Below are 22171 nucleotides of genomic sequence, written 5' to 3' on the forward strand. Positions count from 1 at the left end.
AAAATTCAAAGTCACCACTTGGGAGATTTATGGTGTCCCAAGTCACCGGTTTAAAATCCCGAGTCGAGGAAAAGATTGACTCTATATTACAGTCCGCGAACCAGAAGTTCGGGTAAGGAATTCTGTTAACCCGGGAGAAGGTGTTAGGCATTCCCGGGTTCCGTGGTTCTAGCACGATCGCTCAACTGTTATTATTGGCCTAATTATCTGATTTTAAAACAATTTTTAACCTATGTGCCTTTTACTTTGAGCCGCTTTTAATTCATTTTTAGGAAGATTTCAACGTCATACAAAACAAGTCTTTGGACCATACCACATGAAATGCACCCGCGGTCCGTGACACATTTTATTTAACGTTGTTGGGATTTGGATTTGGGTCACATGAAATGCACACCCGAGTTTAAGAAGGTAATTTCAAATTACGCGTCTAAAGCAACTACGCATTTTTTCAACTTTGCGAGGGCCATAGAAAATTCAACTAAATAGCACGCCTCGAATTCTAAGGATAAAAAATATTAATTAAGTGAGGGCCATGTATTTTGAGATTTATTTGGCACAGCACACCTCGATTCCTTTCAATTCCAAGCTAACACAACTAAATGGGTTCATGCCGATATGATCAATCCAATATCCTTTTTAATATGAACCGACACTCAAATCCAAAGCCCAAATTTACAACTTGTCAGGTCATTCTTTTAAAACCAAGAAATACTAAACAAATAAAATAACCACATTTGGTTTATACAAGAACGAGCAACATCTTTAGCAATGGGCTTTGTTCAGTTTTTATTGCACCCACTATTGACAAAAAAAGAATCAAATAACCCAAGCACTGACACTGTTGTAGGCTAAACCTATTTAATTCATTATTCTAGAATAGAACCATTTAATCATAACTTAAGCCAAACAAAAATAAACATGAAGAACATCAAACACATTAATGCACTGATTTAAAGTTTACCACAGAACAAATGGAATCAACATTTGAATAGATCCAAAACTTGTAGTCCTGATTCAATACCTTAGAGTAGAGGAATCGGATTTCCTTGAAAGCCTTTAAAATGTATATGGACTTCCGAGCAGAAACTAAACAGAGTTGACGAATTCGAAGCGGGACCGCGGACGGATTGATTTTGCCGAACCGAACTCGGACTCACCTCAGCAACACCTCAGTCATACTCCATATTGAAAAATCAAACTTCAAACCGTAAAGAAGAAAAGGAAATCTCATTTGTTACTGAAACAATTCCATTCCCCTCTCTTCTTCTCGTGACCTTTTCTACTCTTGTGTAAGAATCCTAAATTGTTGAGTTTATTTTCCAAATCCAAAGGCTAGCTGCGGTTTTTTTTTTTTTTGTTCTTTCAAGGTCTTAGGTCTTTAGGGTGTTGGGAGTAATTTTGGAGTTTTTTTTTCAAAGTGATGGAAACGGCTGATGGAGGGTCGGCGTTATGGTGGTGCGGCTAGGTTAGAAGATGTAGAACAGGGGCTTGTTTTGGTTGAAGAGGCAGAACGCTAGGGAGGGTTTTTTGGGTATTGACGACGGGTTTGTTTGGAGTTCAGCCTGAAGAGATGGGGAAGGGTCGTTTGGTCAGAAATGGCTGGAAGTTCAGGGGTAACGGGATAGGGTCGAAGAAGAAGAAGATTCAGGGGGGTCCATTTTTGTGAAAAGCTGCGCTGCTCCCTTCTTTGCAGAAAGTCCTTGCGTTCTTTTTTCTGTGTAGTCTAGGTTATTTTTTGTGTAATTTTCCAATTAGTCCCTAGGTCTTTTTGTGTTAAGTCCTTAGGGTATTTTTTATTTATTTTTGTTCCAAAGAAGAGTCTAGAAGGGTCCCTAGGCTTAATGGACTAATCCGAATTGGGCCAAGAATTGAGCTCTAAAACTCTTAAAATTGTGATCCATCACCTTAATTGACTTATTTTAAAATAAGATAAAATACATACTACACAATGCAAAAGCTAACATGAAACTATTATATATTTTTTTGTATTTTCAAAATTATATAAAGATAAAAATAAGGTACTATTTTTTGTATATTTTTTAAAAATTTATGAAAGATACATACTAAAATATTTTTTTTTGTAATTTTCATTTTTCTTGTAATAAAATAAGGTAAAAGAGTAAAAATGAGTTGAAATAGCTATATTAGGCCTAAATTAAATATTTACGTGCTAAAATAAGAAAAATATTGGGGAGGGTCAAAAATTACATGTCTACAGCTGCCCCTCTTTGACTGGAAAGACGAAGTATTTTCAGACAAAGAATGACTAGAAAGATTTTTGACCCGACCCTTATTTGGAGAGACTAAAACTAAGAAAGAGGGGAATGTGATCGAGCCCTGGTATCTGAGTTGCCTACATATCCTTGGCTATAAAGGAATCAGGCCACGTGTAGTTCGGAGGTGAGTGAGATGATGGAGTATGCCGGCGTGGAGAGCCGGTCGAGGTGCCGTTCCGCCGAGGTTCCTGTCCGCGGTCTTGATGTTACATCCAAAATCAAAACATAAAAAAGACTAGCTAAGCCTATCAACTACGAGTTACAAGATTCCTATCTATAAGTCTTCTGAAGCTTGATCTCGAGTCTTGAGTGGTTCTTCATGCAGACTTTAGATTTGAACCTTGACGCTTGCTAGTTGCAGGTACTAGTTCGTTCTTCTTCAGCTTTTCAGACCAAAACGGGACATGTAGAGCTTGTGACCTCAACCTATCTTGAGCATCTTACATCTTTCATTAACTTCTGCATTTGGATTCACTTCTTGTCTTTCTTTTTGTTTTTTTCTTTTTATTCTGGATTGTGACTAACTTATGTTGATCATCTTGGACTGCAGACTCACATTCTTGATGCGAGCTTCTTTTGTTGCTGACCTGAATTGCATTCTGAATTGAATTCTCTTATTTTCCAGGTGGGCGCCTGATTGCTGAACTTGAACCGTCTTCTCTTGTTACTTGACACTGTTTTCCCTTGCACCTTGAATCATTTTCCTTTGAAACTTGAACTGTCTTCCTTCGAAACTGCTTTCCCATGAAACTCGAGTTATCGTCCTTCGAAACTGCTTTCCCTTGAAACTTGAGTAGTCTTCCATTGTTCTCTAGGTGGGCGCCTGATTACAACAAAACAGACAAAACAAAAGAATTTTTTTTTCTGCCCCAGTTTGCACTAGGAAGATTTATGAGTTGTTAGAGAAATTGTAAACCACTTGTACTATTGATGAGATGATGAGAGTAAACTAAAGAATAGACTAGGAAAACTATAAACTAAGCTTGACTAAAGTAAAGACTGACCCTATTCTCTAGGCGGGCCAGCTGATTTCAAGAAAACTAGACATTGATAACTAAAAATTGACCCTCTTCTTTCAAATTCAGACTTCCTTTTTTTTTAAAAATTATTATCCCAGGAGAAAATTCATCGGACTAGGTTTTCTATCTTAGGAGAAAGATTCATCAGACTAAGATTTTGATCCTAGGACAAAGTTCATCAGACTAGGTCTCTTTTCTACTTCTTTTTTTGGTATCTTAGGAGAAAGATTCATCAGACTAAGATTTTGATCCTAGGAGAAAATTCATCAGACTATGTCTCTTTTTTGGTATCTTAGGAGAAAGATTCATCAGACTAAAATTTTGATCCTAGGAGAAAGTTTATCAGACATAGGTCTTTTTTTTTTTTTTGGTATCTTAGGAGAATGATTCATCAGACTAAGATATCTATCCTAAGAGAAAGTTCATCAGACTAGGTCTTCTATCTTAGGAGAAAAATTCATCAGACTAAGATTTTGATCCTAGGAGAAAGTTCATCAGACTAGGTCCTCTATCTTAGGAGAAAAATTCATCAGACTAAGATCGTGATCCTAGGAGAAAGTTCATCAGACTAGTTTTTCTATCTTAGGAGAAAAATTCATCAGACTAAGATTTTGATCCTAGGAGAAAGTTCATCAAACTAGGTCCTCTATCTTAGGAGAAAAATTCATCAGACTAAGATCGTGATCCTAGGAGAAAGTTCATCAGACTAGGTTTTCTATCTTAGGAGAAAAATTCATCAGACTAAGATTTCGATCCTAGGAGAAAGTTCATCAGACTAGGTTTCCTTTTTTGTTATCTTAGGAGAAAGATTCATAAGACTAAGATTTATATCCTAGGAGAAAATTCATCAGACTAGGTTTTCTATCTTAGGAGAAAGATTCATCAGGCTAAGATTTATATTGGGAGGAAAATCCATCATACTAGGACTTTTTATCCTAGGAGGAAAAATGTGAAGATCAATGGCAAGATTTTATGCACAATAGCAAGACAAATAAATGTAAAGATTTGAGAAACTTCCCTTTGTCGACTCCTCGTCTTTTCTTTTTCTTCTCTTTTTTTGTTTTTTTTTCTTTTTTCATTTTTTTCCTCTTTTTGAATCACTTTCCTTGCACCGCTTTGTTCCTGTTTCATACAAAGAAAAAATTGTCAGTTTTGAAAATGGTAGTCGGTTTGTGGCCTTGAGTCTTGGGCAGCTTGGCTTCTGCTCAATCAGCTTGAGTCAGTCTCAAAAGACTTTTGTTCTGCACCAACTCTGATTGTTTCACACCAGTACCATTTGTATTTGCAGCTCAAACAGCCTTATCCCAATTGAAGATCTTTGCTTAGGTGACCTTTTCCGATATCGTGAATGACTTCCTACTTTTGAGCAATTTGTCTGTCAGAGAGAATCACTAGTTATCTTTGTTTATGCCGAGTAGGCTGACAAGAGTCTTTAGGGGGAGCCTTTGCATGAATCCTCAAAGCATGTTGACAGTAACAACTGAGTGTGCTGGCCAAATTCACTTTGTGCAACTGAAAAGCTAGTAGCAGTTTTGAAATCTTTTCTTGCTTATTTTGACAAGGACTGACCCAGAGTGAAGGACACAATGGTGCAAAGAAACAAGTATTAACAAGAAATGCCCATGTCGGAAGGACAAAAGGAAGGATTATTTTCTTTTTTCAATAACTAGCCTTAATGATCATGACATGCATTTTGGACTTAACAGTCGATCTATCAAACTGGCCAAATCTTCCCTTTTACCATTCATATGATCTTTGAAGTTGGGCCTATCCGTGTCAATCCTTTGCATCAGCGTCACGACTCACTTTCTACTAATGGTGCCCCGAGGAATTTTCACCAACAAGCCTCTCTCATTTATTCATCTTTACTTACCGTCGTCTTACTGTGCCCGTGAGGGTTTTCACTAATAAGACTCTCTCATTTTTCTTTTCTTTTTCTTTCTGTTACTTTCTTGTGTGGGCAACTTGACAGTGTTTTATGTCGTGTGACAACTGTTGCTCATTGCATGCGTCTCTTGGCATTCTTGAAGGCATATTGGGAGGCCTTTATTTGGAAGGTTTTTGGATAGGGTTAGAAAGAAAGGTCGGCATGAAGACTCAAAATAAACTCAAAATGAGGGGTTGTAGACTTACAACTCTTGGAATCGACTCTTTCAAAAATGAAATAAAATCTTTGCCCCAATTTCAGATGTTGGGGATTTTTGAATTTTTCTATTTTTTCTATTTTTTTCTTTTTCTTCTAAATTCTTATTTGGTTGGACCGAACCGTGAGGCTGCCTATGTATCCTTTTTAAAAGAATCAGGTCTAACGTAGTTCAAACATATGACCTAACTAATTTTTTTCATTTTTCTTTCTGTTGCTTTTTCTTTTTTTTTTCTTTTCAAAACAAGTTGTCCCAGCTTCTATTTTTTGGAGGCATGGACCTTTGCCAGTTCTTTTCTTCTTCTTCATCTTTTTTTCACTTGAACTTCCTAAGAATTGTCCCAGTTTGTACTCTTGGGACATAGACTCTCTCTCTTTCTCTCTTTTTTTTCTTTTTATCTTTTTTTTTGTATATGTTTTTTGACTCTTGACTCTAAACTTGATTCCAAAAAAGGGTAGTCAAAGAAAATAACACAGGTTCAAAACGGGTAGCGAAGTATATAAAGTGTTTGGATAGAAGAAAGAGGGCCTCCCAGCCTCGAGAATGCCAAACATAGTATTTTTCGCGATCAAAGCATTGACGAACATGATTGTCCTCTTGGTGTGTCGTGGTCACAAGACACTTTCCATCCCTTAATATCAAAATTTCTATCAATCTTCAATTGATTAAACATCCTCAAGCCCGATCTTCACAATGATGTGAAGGTGAATTTACTCGACCTTAATTCTAAAGTATTTCAACTCTTTATTCATCCTCAAAAATGTTTTTTTTTTCTTTTTTTTTTGTTATCCAATTCCAGATTAAATCAGTTTTTAAAATCTGGCCAAAATTTTCGCATGCATGTCATGTCATTAGAACTAGCGAGAAAAGAACTAGAAATAGAATGACACAAAAGGACAAACTGTATTTTATTGAATAAGGATGGAAGGGTTTGACAACTAAACAAGCAACCTAAAATCCGAGTACAACCCTAAAATAACCCGGCTAATGAAAATAGCAACAGAACAGATAGACAAGACTCACACAAACAGAATGTAGGGGATAGAGGGGTTTGACTCAATAAAAAAAATAAAATCTGGATCACAACCCTGAAATAACCCAAATAATAGAAAAACATCAAAACAAACTACCAAGATTCCTTCCTAGTGAGGAGGGAATGATTTTTTAATTGCTAGACTTGATATTTAGCCACAAATTTTCTCATCAGAATCAGCAGAGCCTTCTCCAATTTCAAAATCATTAACTTCAGTTAGCAAATTCCCGAGAGGATTCTCATACTCCCTGTCACCACGCATCATCCCCACAAAGTGTGCATCATCATGTGCAGGTAAAGGATTCTGCGCGATATTCTGGGGTCACTGTCTTGGATCACAATAAGGTTTTCCTGGATCATCCTTTCTATTTCTCTTTTCAAATCCCGACAGCTTTCAACATTGTGCCCCTGGGCATTGGAATGGTATTCACACCTTTTAGAAGGGTCAAAGCTTCTCGCACGTGGGTCCACATGATTTGGAGGAATAGGTGCAATCATGTCATAATGCTTTAACTTCTCAAATAAGCTTGCATAGGACTCTCCTATTGGTGTAAAATTATCTTTCAACCTTTGTTCCTTTTTATACCTCTGTCTTGGATGTGGGTTATAGGGCACCTGAAAATCTTGTGGAGGCTGTTGGAGATTTCGTGATGCTCGTGCTCGCCTTCTGGGGTGTTTTGGTGTTTGGACATCATATTTTTCAAATTTGGGAGTCTTGAAACCAAGCGTCAAGTGGACATCGGGGAACATACATAGATCTTTGAAGGCAACACTCTTTTGACCTGCCAATCCTTGCTTGTTTTTCAACAGTTGTTCTAAGATTTTCACTCTTTGGGTCATTTCTTCCTGTACCATCTTTCGGATTAGGCATTCCCGGTTTTCGTGGTTCTAGAACGGTCGCTCAACTGTTATTATTGGCCTAATTATCTGATTTTAAAACAATTTTAAACCTATGTGTCTTTTACTTTGAGCCGCTTTTAATTCATATTTTAGGAAGATTTCAACAACATACAAAACACGTCTTTGGACCACACCACATGAAATGCACTCGCGGTCCGCGACACATTTTATTTAACGTTGTTGGGATTTGAATTTAGGTCACATGAAATGCACACCCGAGTTTAAGAAAATTAATTATTAAATAACGCGCCTAAAGTAACTACGCATTTTCCAACTTTGCGAGGGCCATGGAAATTCAACTAAATGGCACGCCTCGAATTCTAAAGATAAAAAATATTAATTAAGCGAGGTCCATGCATTTTGAGATTTTATTTGGCACAACACACCTCGATTCCTTTCAATTCCAAGCTAACACAACTAAATGGGTTCATGCCGGTATGATCAATCCGATATCCTTTTTAATATGAACCGACACTCAAATCCAAAGCCCAAATTTACAACTTGCCAGGTCATTCTTTTAAAACCAAGCAATACTAAACAAATAAAATAACCACATTTGGTTTATACAAGAATGAGCAACATCTTTAGCAATGGGCTTCTCTCAGTTTTCATTGCACCCACTATTGACAAAAAAAGAATCAAATAACCCAAGCACTGACACTGTTGTAGGCTAAACCCATTTAATTCATTATTCTAGAATAGAACCATTTAATCATAACTTAAGCCAAACAAACATAAACATGAAGAACATCAAACACATTAATGCACTGATTTAAAGTTTACCACAGAACAAATGGAATCAACATTTGAATAGATCCAAAACTTGTAGTCCTGATTCAATACCTTAGAGTAGAGGAATCGGATTTCCTTGAAAGCCTTTAAAATGTATATGGACTTCCGAGCAGAAACTAAACAGAGTTGACGAATTCGAAGCGGGACCGCGGACGGATTGATTTTGCCGAACTGAACTCGGACTCACCTCAACAACACCTCAGTCATACTCCATATTGAAAAATCAAACTTCAAATCGTAAAGAAGAAACAGAAATCTCGTTTGTTACTGAAACAATTCCATTCCCCTATGTTCTTCTCGTGACCTCCTCTACTCTTGTGTAAGAATCCAAAATTGTTGAGTTTATTTTCCAAATCCAAAGGCTAGCTGCCGTTTGTTTTTTCTATTTTTTGTTCTTTCAAGGTCTTAGGTCTTTAGGGTGTTGGGAGTAATTTTTGGAGTTTTTTCTCAAAGTGATGGAAACGGCTGATGGAGGGTCGGCATTATGGTGGTGCGGCTAGGTTAGAAGATGAAGAACGGGGGCTTGTTTTAGTTGAAGAGGCAGAATGCTAGGGAGGGGTTTTTGGGTGTTAATGGCGGGTCTGTTTGGAGTTCAGCCTGAAGAGATGGGGAAGGGTCGTTTGGTCAGAAATGGCTGGAAGTTCAAGGGTAACTGGATGGGGTCGAAGAAGAAGAAGATTCACGGGGAGCCCGTTTTTGTAAAAAGCTGCGCTGCTCCCTTCTTTGCAGAATGTCCCTGCGTTCTTTTTTCTGTGTAGTCTAGGTCTAGGTTTAGGTTATTTTTTGTGTATTTTGCCAATTAGTCCCTAGGTCTTTTTGTGTTAAGTCCTTAGGGTCTTTTTTATTTGTTTTTGTTCCAAAGAAGAGTCTAGAAGGGTCCCTAGGCTTAATGGACTAATCTGAATTGGGCCCTAAAACTCTTAAAATTGTGATCCATCACTTTAATTGACTCATTTTAAAATAAGATAAAATACTACACAATGCAAAAGCTAACATTAAACTATTATATATTTTTTTGTATTTTCAAAATTATATAAAGATAAAAATAAGGTACTATTTTTTGTATATTTTTTTAAAATTTATGAAAGATACATACTAAATTTTTTTTTCTTGTAACAAGATAAAGTAAAAGAGTAAAAATGAGTTGAAATAGCTATATTAGGCCTAAATTAAATATTTACATGCTAAAATATGAAAAATCTTGGGGAGGGTCAAAAATCACATGTCTACAGCCACTTCACCTACATACCCAGCTAGGGGTGGAGGTTAAGAAGGTAGAGGTCGCCCTAGAGGGGGAGGCCAGGCCAGATTCTATGGTTTTGTGGGTTGGACAAAGGCGGTTGCATTGGATGCTGTCATCAAAGGTATGGTTCCGGTTTGTCATAGGGATGCCTCAGTTTATTTGATTTGGGATCCACTTATTCATATATGTCATCTTACTTTACTCCGTATTTGGATATATCTCGTGATTCTTTGAGTTTTCTTGTATATGTGTCTATGCCTGTGGGAGATTCTATTATTGTGGACCGCGTGTATCGATCGTGTTTAGTTGTTATTAGTGGTTTTGATACCAGAGTTGATCTGTTGTTACTTAATATGGTAGACTTTGATGTGATCTTGGGCATGGACTAGTTGTCACCCTATATGCTATTCTGGATTGTCACGCCAAGATTGTGACACTGGCTATGCCAGGTTTGCCGTGATTGGATTGGAGAGGTATATTAGATTATATTCCTAGTAGGGTTGCGTACTTCCTTAAGGCACAATGGATGGTTGAGAAAGGGTATAAAGCATATTTAGCCTTTGTGAGGGATGTGAGTGCTGATACTCCTACCGTTGAGTCAATTTTGGTAGTGAGAGATTTCCGTGATAGAGACCTGTCGGGCATGTCGCTTGATAGGGATATCTATTTTTGTATTGACTTGTTCCTAGGCACTCAGCCCATTTCTATTCCACCATATCGTATGGCACCAACGGAGTTGAAAGAGTTAAAAAGAACAGCTGCAAGAGTTGCTTGATAAAGGTTTTATCCGGCCTAGTGTGTCATCTTTGGGTGTTTCGATTATGTTTGTGAATAAGGATGATAGTTCTATGCGGATGTGTATTGGTTATAGGTAGTTAAACAAGGTTACAGTGAATAACAGGTATCCATTACCGCACATTGATGACTTATTTGACCACCTTCAGTGTGCCAGAATGTTCTCGAAGATTGATTTGCGGCCAGGGTATCATCAGCTGAAGATTCAGCATCTGGATATTTCGAAGACTGCTTCCAAGACTCGGTATGAACACTACGAGTTCCTTGTAATGTCATCTTAGGTTGACCAACACCCCAACATCATTTATGCACCTGATGAACAGTTCTAGCCATATATTAATTCATCCATCATTCTATTTATTGGTGACATTTTGGTGTATTCCCGTAGCCGGGAGGATCATGAGCAACATTTGAGGATCGTGCTCCAGACCTTGAGAGAGAAGAAATTGTATGCAAAATTCTCAAAGTGTGAATTCTTGCTTGATTCAGTGGCATTTTGGGTCATGTGGTGTCCAGTGAGGGGATCAAGGTAGATCCAAAGAAGTTGAGGCAATTCAGAGTTGGCCTAGACCATCTTCAGCTATTAAGATTCGGAGTTTCCTTGGCTTGGCAGGATTTATCGTCGTTTCGTAGAGGGTTTCTTATCCATTGCTGCATCTTTGACTAGATTGACCTAGAAGGGTGCTCCTTTCAGATGGTCTGAAGAGTGTGAGGTGAGATTTCAAAATTTCAAGACTGCTTTGACTATAGCCCCAGTGTTGGTGTTGCCTACGTGCTCGGGGTCTTATACTATGTACTGTGATGCGTCACATATTGGGCTTGACGCGGTGTTGATGCAAGATGGTCGGGTGATTGCCTGCGCATCTCGACAACTAAAGGTTCATGAAAAGAATTATTTAGTCTATGGCTTGGAATTGGCAGCTGTTGTTCACGCATTGATGATTTGGACTGCATTATTTGTACGGTATCCTATGTGAGGTATTTACCGACCTCCGGAGTCTCTAACATCTATTCAAGCAGAAAGATCTTAACTTGTGGCTTTAGCCAGGCACCCTGAGAGTGCTGAGAGTATGATTCAGGAACATTATGCCAGTCACCGCAAGAGTGCTAAGATTATGATGGAGAGGTACTTGTGTCAGGCACTATGAATGTGCTGGGATTGTGTATACTTGTTGATTTAAATGTAAAATTGCTGATTTGGCATGTATATTTGACATGTAGGCATAGAGTTTTATTTTTTCTCATGCTAATTGGTAATTGGTATCTCTATTTGAGGTTTAGAGCTTGAAACTATAGTATACCTCGATAGATTTCTGTCTAAGTTATTTTTGTGAAAACGTTGATGCCTTGACTGATATTCCTGAAAAGTATATCTAAATTCCAGTCTATTGTGATTTGTTGGCAGGCCTGATAAATGATATCCTACTTTATTTCATACTATATTCATACTTCATATGCTTATTGAGTTGTTAGTAGGTGTCGAAGTTGAACCCTCTCCACTACTTCTTTGAGGCTAGACTTGATACTTACTACGTACCGCAGTTTGTGCTCATACTATACTTCTATATATTTTGTGCAGGTTTTGAGACTAGTATTTGTGGTATCCTTGAACTGAGTAGGAGTGTTATTGGGGGCTTCGTGATGAACTGCTTGGCATGACCAATTCGCAGCACATGGAGTCCTCTTTCCCTAATTGATATCTATGCATTTCTTTTCAGGACAGATGTGTTTATTAAGTTGATTCTAGTTGCTCTTATTAGATTCTCGTGATATAGTGATACCGGGTTTTGAGCGTTGTAGACGGTTGTAGTCGTGTTTGGACCTTATCATTGACTATGTAATTATAATGTTGAATTGAGATTTATTCCACATTGTTATTTACATCATGAAATAGTTAGATAGTTTAATAATTGGATTCTTTCACTACAAAAAAATAAATAGAATTAGATACGAATGTCGTCGATAATCTGTCGCTAAAACACTTGTAGCTAGCAGCATTTCTTGATAATTTGTTGCTATTTCGTCGCTAAATGAGATTAGCGGCAGATTTTTCTGTTTAGCTACAGAATTTGTCCGTCGCTAAAACTTAATTTTTTTGTAGTATTTTATTGCTATAGAGTATTGGCTTGCTTAGCGAGCGGGTTAGGCGTCATCATAGGCTTTGATGGGGCTTTGGGTCGTGACATTGAGATCGTCTTAAATTGGACATAATGTTTGATTTTATCATGCTATCATAATATATGTATACAAAATATATTGGGGTTTATGAAAAGAGTCCTTTTATTTACGGCCCTATCTATTCTGATAAGTAAGCGTTCTTAGTTCAATTCGATAGAACATAAGTCTCCAAAATCCGATGTTGTAGGTTTAAATCATACACAATGTGATTTTTCTTCTTAGATCGAATTAGAATAAAATAGATTCATTCAATAACTTTTACAACAATTAAAAGTTGACCTCCGGTGCCTGTGAATGAAAGAAAGGAGGAGATCAATCAAAAAGAGATGTTAATTAATCAAAGGACCAGCTAATCACCAAGCCTATATTGTAAATATGCAGTTACAAATAATCTAGCCAAAGTAATAGAAATTCGACCTAACACGATTCCAAATAGAAAAAAATCAGTCATTTTTATCGGTACCTAAATATTAATCCAAATTGATATCAATCTCAATGAGAATGAACAAGAATTGATAACTGATAAAGTAAGTAATATAAAATACATGTAATCCCGCAGAACAATTTTTTTTTATGAATTGTTCATTTTAAATACAACAAAAACAACAACCTAGTATAATCCCACTAGTGGGGTTTGGGGAGGGTAGTGTGTACGCAGAACTTACCCCTACCCTGGGGTAGAGAGGCTGTTTCCAAATAGACCCTCGACATCCTTCCCTCTAAGAACTCCCCACCTTGCTCTTGGGGTGACTCAAACTCACAACCTCTTGGTTGGAAATGGAGGTTGAAATTGTTCATTTTAAATATTCAGTTTAAATAAGTCGTATCTTACTCAAACTAATAAATAGAGGTAAGGTTACAGTTAAAGTCGCTAATAGAAAATCTAAATAACTAGTTATAGTAAGTATGAAAGGGCTGAATTAAATGAAATATATTTTCGTGTACATAAGTTTAAACATCACTTACCTAAGTTTCAGATGTTGCAAAAAAAATAAAATAATAATAATAGGAGGATTGGCAAAATCTCAATTTGAATTAAAAAAAAAGTCTAATGAAAAGTTTTTGATTCATCCATTATTATTGGCAGATCACACTAACAAAGATAAAGTGACAAGCACATAAAAGAAATTGATTCATCATCTGTAATATTCATCCATCCCGTAATTCCAATCAACTGATTCATTGAGTAATTCTTGAGCAAACTATTAAACTAATAAAAGTTATATTGTGTAACTTCGTGCAAAAATGAAATTTGAATTTTTATAGTATCAAAATATAAATGATTATTTATAGCATACTTAGACTTGCTTATCAAACTAAAATAAAGGTTGAATGGGGCATTATTTGATAGCTTCAGTCTTTTTTTCTGAGTATACATGATGTCGTTCTCGTATATATATTTCTTGTCCTCTAGGTAGTTAGTTTCCCTTCTTTCTTTTTTTTTTTTTTTTGACAAGGTTAGGTTTCGTTCTTTTTTTCTCCCTTTGTTTTTGTAATTTATGCGAACAAAGTGGTTCTTTTAGCTAAGCTTGCCTTGGTTTTGGTTTTAACAGATGAATTTACCCCTCCTCCTTGTTCATTTTTTAATTATTATTATTATTATTTAAATAATCTCAGTATCTTAAGTTGCTCCTCTCTTTCATCTAGCCAGAGTTGTTTGTGGGCTCGATGAAGGATTATATGAACTGAGCCACCCATGTAAAACATCGTCTTCCTTTTGCTCCTTCTTAAGAGTGTCCTTGGGGTCACTTTTTCAGCATCATAGCGTTCCCATATGTTAATTCCTTTATTGTTAGTGTTGGTTTTTAGTATGCTAATTTCAACTTGCGTCAAACTTGAATGTGATTTGGTATATCGAGTGGCCAAGGTGAATAAGTCTTATATAGGAATCACCCGAAAAGTCATAATCAAGAGAACGCAAGCATGAGTCGGAAGGAAAATTAAAAACTACCATAATTTGAATAGTGGAAGCGTTGAGGGATGCAACTTCGAAAGAACAATAAGATGGTAGTTCAACTCCGACCATTCATATATACATTAAAGATTTTGAAAGTTTAACGTACAGAATTTCTAACTTGTTTAGCTTGTGACTTGCACAGAGATGTTTTCTTTCACATAAGAGTCAATCATCACGTCAAGTTTTCTTTATACAGAATGAAATTTTGGTGGTAAAACCAACTTGGACTTAGGATGCCCTCTTGGATTTATACACTTTGGCACAGAAAACATAGACTACTAAGTTGCAGAAGCTAAGTGCAGCCAAGAGCCAGAAGAAATAATCGAGATGCCCACTGTTCAAGTTGTTTGGAATCCATCCAGGTTTGCCACCTTGAGTTGTTATGGATGTTACTAGAGTCAGTATGAAAGAGCTCAGGTAATTCCCCAAAGAAGTAGTCATCAGCGACAACGCACTACACAAGCTACGCATGGCATCGGGTGATTGATCATAAAAGAACTCAAGCTGCCCAATGAATGTAAATATCTCAGCTGCTCCCAATATAAAATATTGAGGAATCTGCCAAAAGATACTGAGAGGTACTGCAACAGCTTCATCCACTAAATCAAGGTCTCTTGCAAGTTGTAGACGCTTGATCTCAACAATAGCAGCAGCTGACATGCACAACATTGAAAGGAAAAGGCCAATTCCCATTCGCTGTAATTCGGAAAATCCCCTCTCCTTTCCAGTAAACCTCCTTGCAATTGGAACAATGACCCTATCATAGACTGGGACCCACACAATAACACTGATGGTATCGAAAGTTGAAAGAGAGGCCGCAGGAATTTTGAACGAACCAATGGCAGTGTCCATCACCGACCCTTGCTCCACAAACATAGTAGACATTTGTGCATAAACAGCAGAAAAGACTATTCCAGTTGCCCATATTGGGAACATGCGGATCAAAATTTTCAGTTCCTCAACCTGCGTGACAGTACAAAGCCTCCAAGTATTTGAATAGTCCCCAGTTTTCAATTCGACGTCTGAAACTACAGCAGCTTTGTCAAGGCACCTGAAGAAGATAATGTTAGAAGATCAAAAAGCACACTAACTCTAACCCTTGCAGGAAAATTTAGCTTCTCAATAGCTCCAAGTAGTTAGAATTGATCAGCCTTATTCAAGCACATCAATTAAAGATCTTGCTTATCGGATAACTTTCTTGGTGAAGGAGGGAAAGTTTGACAAGCTAAGAAAGTCATGTTGAAAGCAGGCCTCAGAAAACGCTCAGATCTTCAAAAAAAAATCCAACTATCCAAACACAGTTTCCTTTTACACAAACTTTTTTTTTTCAGAAGAAAAGTTTCATAAATTTTTTGCAAAGGTTGTCCAAGCGGCTAAGAAGTTTGGCCATGTAGCATAAACTGATTTTGTTCACTTTATATGAAGCTATCATTAAGCTTTGAATCACTACATGTTGGAGAGAAAAAGACAAATCCGTGTGCTTAGATAATATGTACAAGAGAACCAAAAGATAGCCATAAACCATCAAGAATTGGAAATAAAGAACAACAGAGGAGAGGAATGAAAGATTACACATTCCAAAAAGCAAGGCTGCACAAATATGCTAAGTGAAATTTGAGATTCTTTCGAAACTATACACCAAGTAATCACTATCTAGTGAAGTAAACATACTGAAGTGAAGATTGAAAAGAACACAGAGGAGAAGAGAGTGGAATATAAAAACATTCTCTTTGGCAATAAGAAAAATATTAGTACCTCAGTTCATCAGTGTGCAACAGTTTTCGGCTTCCTTCAATTGCAGAGCTCTTGTCTGGAGTTTCATAAAGTAGTGTACTATCCTCAGGGACAGACAAGTTCCATTTGTGGAATGCTGCAACCAAAACCTGGCACATTCTAGTGAGAGGACTTCCTCCAGGCTTCTGAAATCTGTAGAGTGGTGTACCGAAAAAGAAACTTGCAATGGCAATGCCCATGAAAAGTGCAGGGATGCCAAACCCAAGGCCCCATCCGGCATTTTCTTGAATCCACACAATCAAACTGCTTGATATCAAAGCTCCAATGTTGATAGAAAAATAGAACCAATTGAAGAAGGAACCCTTTTTAACCCTCTCTTTTGGATCTGTGTCATCAAATTGATCAGCACCAAATGACGAGACACATGGCTTAATTCCACCAGTTCCAAGAGCAATCAGATAGAGGCCCAAAAAGAGTATGACATATTGGGCTGGAGTTGCTGCTGGGCACACAGAATCCATACATTCAGGGGGCTTAAAGGCAGGAACTGAAGCTGATAGTGTCAACGTGCACATACCCTATACAGCCAATCAACACCAAAAAAAACATGAAGTAGAAAGAGTTAGTCCAGCAAGCAGATGCAAGAGAAAGAACGGCTGCAAGAACAGGATATGCATCATAATTCATGTTGCACTAGAGGCTAGAGCAAAGGTAAAAACTCAGTTGCAAAAGGGAGATAAGGCAGTAGACAATCAGGTTCCCGTTCACAAGACAAGACATGTATTTCACTGTCTCACTTGGACTAACTGTATTAGTTGTAAAGATGAGACCTCTAAATATAACAGTTCTAAAGAGGCAAGGCACTGAGCAGATATACAGCTATTACTTTCTTCCCTGTTTCCCAACTTTAGTTCGCTTAAAACTTTGTAAATATCACACTTCACAAAGTTGTGATAAGTGCCATATCACAATGTTGATAGCTAAGTTAAAACAGTATTAGAGGGTAAAGCAGATCTATTTGGACCAGTCATAACAGGAAAATTATCACTTAAGCAGTTTGCTGAGAAAGTTTCTCGACCTTCCTCAAAGTTGCCATAACAATATGCAAACCTAGAACCAACGTCACATCATTTGGTACCACAATTGCACCCACCAATTATAAAGAAATGAAAAAAGTTAAATATGAATAACTTGACTCCGTAATTTCCACTATATTCCTCTTATTCTTTTCTCCGTAATTTATTGTGTTACAGATAGGAATGAAAAATATTTCAAGATATCTAAAATTCCCGAGGAATGTCATTCCATTGTCTATCCTAATGCTCCAGATAGGAATGACAAACTAACTGATACACAACAGGTAATCAAAGGTGAATATAGTTTGATAGTCATCTAAATGTCTAAATAAGATTAACCGCAAGGTTGAATGGCCGGCCTGCACCAGTACGTCTTCTGTTTCACCAAATTGTAGAAGAATATGATTCACCAAGATCGAGGAAAAGGTGAAGGCCCACAACACCATTAGCCAGACCTTACGTTGAGCTTCCTAATTAATATAAAGAGGGAAAAAAGGTCAAATTTTCCCCTGTACCATCCAAAATTGAGTAACTTTGCACTCTGTTAGAGTTCTGGTATAATATTACTCCTGCCATTAGGAAAAAATCTCATTTCTGACCTTGACAGTTACAAAGCTCCAACCTGAGTATAATTTTAATCCATTGTCAAAGGTTCAGGATTAAATTTTAGACCTTTTTCCTTGAAGAATTTGGATACGTCGAGTCCACCCTTTTAACCTTAGAGCTCTGTTAATGGCAAGAATACGACACGACTTGCTAATGGCAACGGTATGAGTGAACCAAAAATTTAACCCCGGAGGGGGGGGGGGGGTATAGCAATTAGTATAGGAACAAATTCAGATCTTTTCCCTAACCAATACAGTTTCAACTATTTCTAGGAAAACATCAAAATTAAGTTTTGGCATTTCCCATGGAATGAGAACTAAACAAGAATCACTAGATTGAAGTTAGTTATGTCATAGGAACTCTCTGGTAGGAAAGGGAAAATGACAAAATATGAATATGCAAGTCACAAGAAGATAATTTTAAAACCATCTTACACACACCATAATTTTGTATTTTCTGTAAAATGAAAGTGAGATATTTACTATGAAGTAGATGGTAGAGAAGGTAGCAATTGTCCAATATCTTCCCCAGTATGCATCTGCTAGCACAGCTCCAATTAGGGGAGTTAGGTAACAAGTGCCTGCCCAAGTGGTGACATTTCTAGCAGCTGAGACATTTCCCTCGTGAAACTTTGTTGTAAGATAGGTAACAAGATTAGTAGCAATGCCATAGTATGCCAAACGTTCACAGCACTCATTACCTGACACCAAGGTCGGCAAGCAAATCACTCACACTATAAAACAGAGCGAGAAAAGCGAAATCTGAGTCTGACATACCAAGAATAAAGGGGCAAGCTCTCCAGTTCCCAGTCTCACTCTTCAAAACAGGATTACCCTTGATATCAACAGAACCATCTCCAGTGTAGAGTCCACTATTCTCATCCTGAAAATAGGAAATTATCAAGAAAAGAAACTTGAAGAGACTCACATTCACATCTGCTTATCATCTTCTATATTAAATAAGAATGATAGACTCCATGCTTTGACATCTGGAAGAGCCAGAGTACTTATACATGCCCAGCTCAATTTTGTAAAACAAAGATCTATATAATAAAAAAAAATATACAGCAGCTAAGTTTGAAGACCAATGAAACTAAAGGGGCCTCGCCAAATAGTTTCGCTACTTTTTTTTTTAAATTAAGAACTTATTTCACCTCGTTCCTTCTCCAGTCAATTCTTTATTTCATATTTTGTGGAATCACAAATCTTCACAGATAACCACTGAGCAAAGACGGAGAAAAGATGTGACAGATTATCTTCATGACAAAAGGATTATAGAGACTGGGGTTTGAATAGTGTAGAGTCTAACAAAATTTAGGAACATCATTTATGCTTTTCCTTGAAAAAAGTTAGATGAAAGGGCTGTTGAGAATATATCAATTTCATGCTTAAATCTTTTTCCAGTATGGACTTTTTATCAACAATGAGTCCTATTCTACATTTTCTTTCTTGAGAATGATGCTTTGTACTGTTTGAAGTAAGAGACTTACTCGGTAATGATCAATTACAATACAAGTATAATAAAATATCATCTCTGTTCATGGGCGGAATCACCTTGATTGTAGCGGTGTCATCACCGAAAAATTTAGTAAATATATGTATGTAAATAGTATATAAATACAAAATATTGTTAAAAACGCGTAAAATGATCCTGTTTGTCACAACTTGCACTTTAGCTCTCTTGGTGGGTTGCCTCCGTTTTCTTGAAGAGGTCATGTGTTCGAATCTCCTAGCAGACATGTTCTTCTTATGATTTTTGAGCCCCATTTTCTTGGATTTTTGTACGGCTATTTGGTGCTTAAATTGTGTTTTATTAATATATTAAATGTCGACACCGCTTTCAAAAAGTTCTGCGTACGCCCTTGTCTGTGTTGGTTCATATTGCTCCTACACTTAATTTCAACTGCCTAGATTAGGAATCCATTTATTAGGACTTCCACTTGTTTCCAATTTAAGGTAATGAGCTCTCTTTCTAGTTTAATTTTCTACTCAATCCACCTTTTCACTTTTCCAATAGTAGGATCTAGAACTAGGAAACTAGCAAAAACATGGCAGAGTCATAATTTGCGATTAAGCCAAAACGAAAATTCCTTAAAGTTTGACCAAAGAGGAAACAAAATGAAAAGAAGATCAGCCAAACACAAATTTTGCCTTCATAAAGAAAACACTATTAATAAAGAAAAAGCATCGAAACTCCCCCGAATGGATTTCCCAAGTAATATACTATTCAATATAAAGTGTGCAAAAATTGAAAAAAAAATTGATATAGAAGTAAATAAGGAGAAATTAGAACCTCTAGAATCTCATCTTCAAGAAGAGGTGTTGCTTCTGTTTGAGTACCCATGCACACACCTTCAAGTTGATGGATCTCACACTTATTATCTATGACTAAAAATTGAGATTTTTCCTCTGAAAGATCCCAACACAACACAAGAAAACAGACGGGTAATCCGGTAGAAGTGGAAATAGATATTCCAATAATGGGTCCAATTGGGTAATGCCGTAATGGGGAAATTATTGGGAGACGTCTCCTCTAAATTAAGATTTTGGTCAATAATGCGACTTTGTAGTTTACAATCTCACTCCAAGTTTTTCCTATTTACATAGCACACCCTCTCTTTTGTCTTTTTCTCCTATTAATCTATTTTTTTTTCTTTTAACTTTTCAATTTCTTTTGTTGGTCATTAGTAGTTTCCTCGAGGTAACATGACTTCGTTAGAATACCAAATATTATACTCCCTCTATTCCAGTTTATGTGAACCTATTTTATTTTTGGTCCGTTCCAAAAAAAATTCCTTTTTTTAAAATTTGGAAAAAAATTTAGCTTAAACTTACAATTCTACCCTTAAAGAGAAGATTTTATAACAACACAAATACTCTGAGCCCCTTTTTGACTTGTTTAAGACCACAAATTCCAAAAATCTTTAATTTTTCTTAAACTCCGTATCCAGTCAAACAAGTTCACATAAATTAAAATGGAGGGAGTATCTAACATCTAACAAGGGAGAATAAGCACATAGCATGTCACATCACATGCCTACTTGGGATTCGAAGGGCAATTTGGTCATTTTAGGATAAATGGAGTAATATGATCGGCTGAACTTTGTACAAACTGTATAAATTTGTTCACTTCCTTGACTAAATAGCCCGGAAGAGACGTATTTAGATTTTGAAAACGTATGGGTCCATCGAATACAATTGTCTCCATCATAGAGTGTAACGCCACAACTAGTTGTTTTGAGTTCCAGCATTCTGTTTTGCAATTCGAGATATTGAATAGGTTCATTTGATAGTTTTATGACTTGTTTGCATGGTTGGGTTGACTTCCAAAAGGTTCGGGAGTATTTTGGAAGATTAATTCTCATTTTGGAAGCTTTAAGTTGTAAGAATTTACCAAAGTTTGACTTTTGAGTAAACGGACTTGAAATCGCTTTTTGATGAATCTAATAGGTTCGTATGATAGTTTTAGACTTGTACGTATGTTTGAATTGGATTTTGGATGTTTCTAGAAGGATTCGACACCATTTGTCAAAAAATGGCAATTTGAAAAATATAAGTTTGACCAAGAATTGACTTTGATGTGCTCTTAGACTTTAGATAGCTCTATATAGTTGAAGTAAACTTGTGTGCAAAGTTTAAAAGTAATCTGAAGTATCTAATGTGATTTGGACACTTTTTGAAAGAACGAAAATTTAACAACTTAAAAAAAATTATTCAAATTGAACCTCAATTCTTTGTTGTGATATTTTCGTGGGTGTTTTTTTGCCTTTGGACAAGTCTAAATAGGGTATTTACACTTTATAGGAATTATTGGATGGAGTTCCTAGGAGCTCGGGTGAGTTTCGGCGCATTTGGAGCATGTTTTGAAAGACTTGAAATACTGAAATAGTAATTTTCTACATCAAACAAGATTTCGCTAGAAATCTGTTCAGAATCTATGAGGAATTTGATGAATATGCCTTGATCAAAGTTGTAGATCTTTGAATTTAATTTTCAGAAATTTGAACTATTTGTTATTTTGATACATTTACATAAAGGTATAACTATTTTAGCGGAGGAGGTGTAATGCTATTATTTCTGAAAAATTTCTGCACTTGTATATTTAGCCCCATTTAGAACTTGGACTTTATTTTTATCATTTTGGGAGCTAGACAACTTGGTTTGAGGTGATTTTGAGGTTGATTTTCATCTACTTTATTGGGGTAAGGAAACATAACTCGAATTTATGATTATCACAAGAATCTACCACTAGATTAACATCAAAACTTGAATTTGAGCAAGAGAAAGTTGGATTTTCAACCAATACTTAAGAGAGTGAATTTTATGGTTTGGAATCTAATTTGAAAATTAAATGACATATTTGGACTCTAGAGATAATGAATCATCGAGATTTGGTCATGATTTCGGATTTCGACCATA

At 36.6% G+C, this 22171-nt stretch overlaps 1 protein-coding gene and 1 long non-coding RNA gene across 2 annotated transcripts; both read right to left on the bottom strand.

Moving 5' to 3' along the window:
* Positions 1 to 690: 690 nt before the first annotated feature.
* Positions 691 to 9097, bottom strand: LOC142164651 (uncharacterized). The gene is made up of 2 exons (XR_012695495.1): positions 8216 to 9097; positions 691 to 4417 (listed from the first exon to the last, which is right to left on the bottom strand). It is a non-coding gene; the product is annotated as an uncharacterized LOC142164651 (long non-coding RNA).
* A 5291-nt stretch (positions 9098 to 14388) lies between these two features.
* Positions 14389 to 20325, bottom strand: LOC107786525 (protein NRT1/ PTR FAMILY 8.3). The gene is made up of 5 exons (XM_016608013.2): positions 20046 to 20325; positions 18530 to 18635; positions 18236 to 18453; positions 16093 to 16649; positions 14389 to 15388 (listed from the first exon to the last, which is right to left on the bottom strand). The coding sequence occupies exons 1-5, from the start codon at positions 20094 to 20096 to the stop codon at positions 14566 to 14568; spliced, it is 1755 nt and encodes a 584-aa protein (XP_016463499.1). The 5' UTR covers positions 20097 to 20325; the 3' UTR covers positions 14389 to 14565.
* Positions 20326 to 22171: the final 1846 nt, after the last annotated feature.

This window comes from Nicotiana tabacum, chromosome 10 (assembly GCF_000715075.1).
Source record: "Nicotiana tabacum cultivar K326 chromosome 10, ASM71507v2, whole genome shotgun sequence".
NCBI classification, from domain to species: Eukaryota; Viridiplantae; Streptophyta; class Magnoliopsida; order Solanales; family Solanaceae; genus Nicotiana; species Nicotiana tabacum.

Coding starts and splice junctions, on each gene's coding strand:
- LOC107786525 (XM_016608013.2), bottom strand. CDS start 20,096: ATGGGTACTCAAACAGAAGCAACACCTCTTCTTGAAGATGAGATTCTA. Junction 18,454..18,529: donor AGCTTGCCCCTTTATTCTTG/GTATGTCAGACT, acceptor CCTTGGTGTCAG/GTAATGAGTGCTGTGAACGT. Junction 15,389..16,092: donor TTGCACACTGATGAACTGAG/GTACTAATATTT, acceptor TATCTTCTTCAG/GTGCCTTGACAAAGCTGCTG.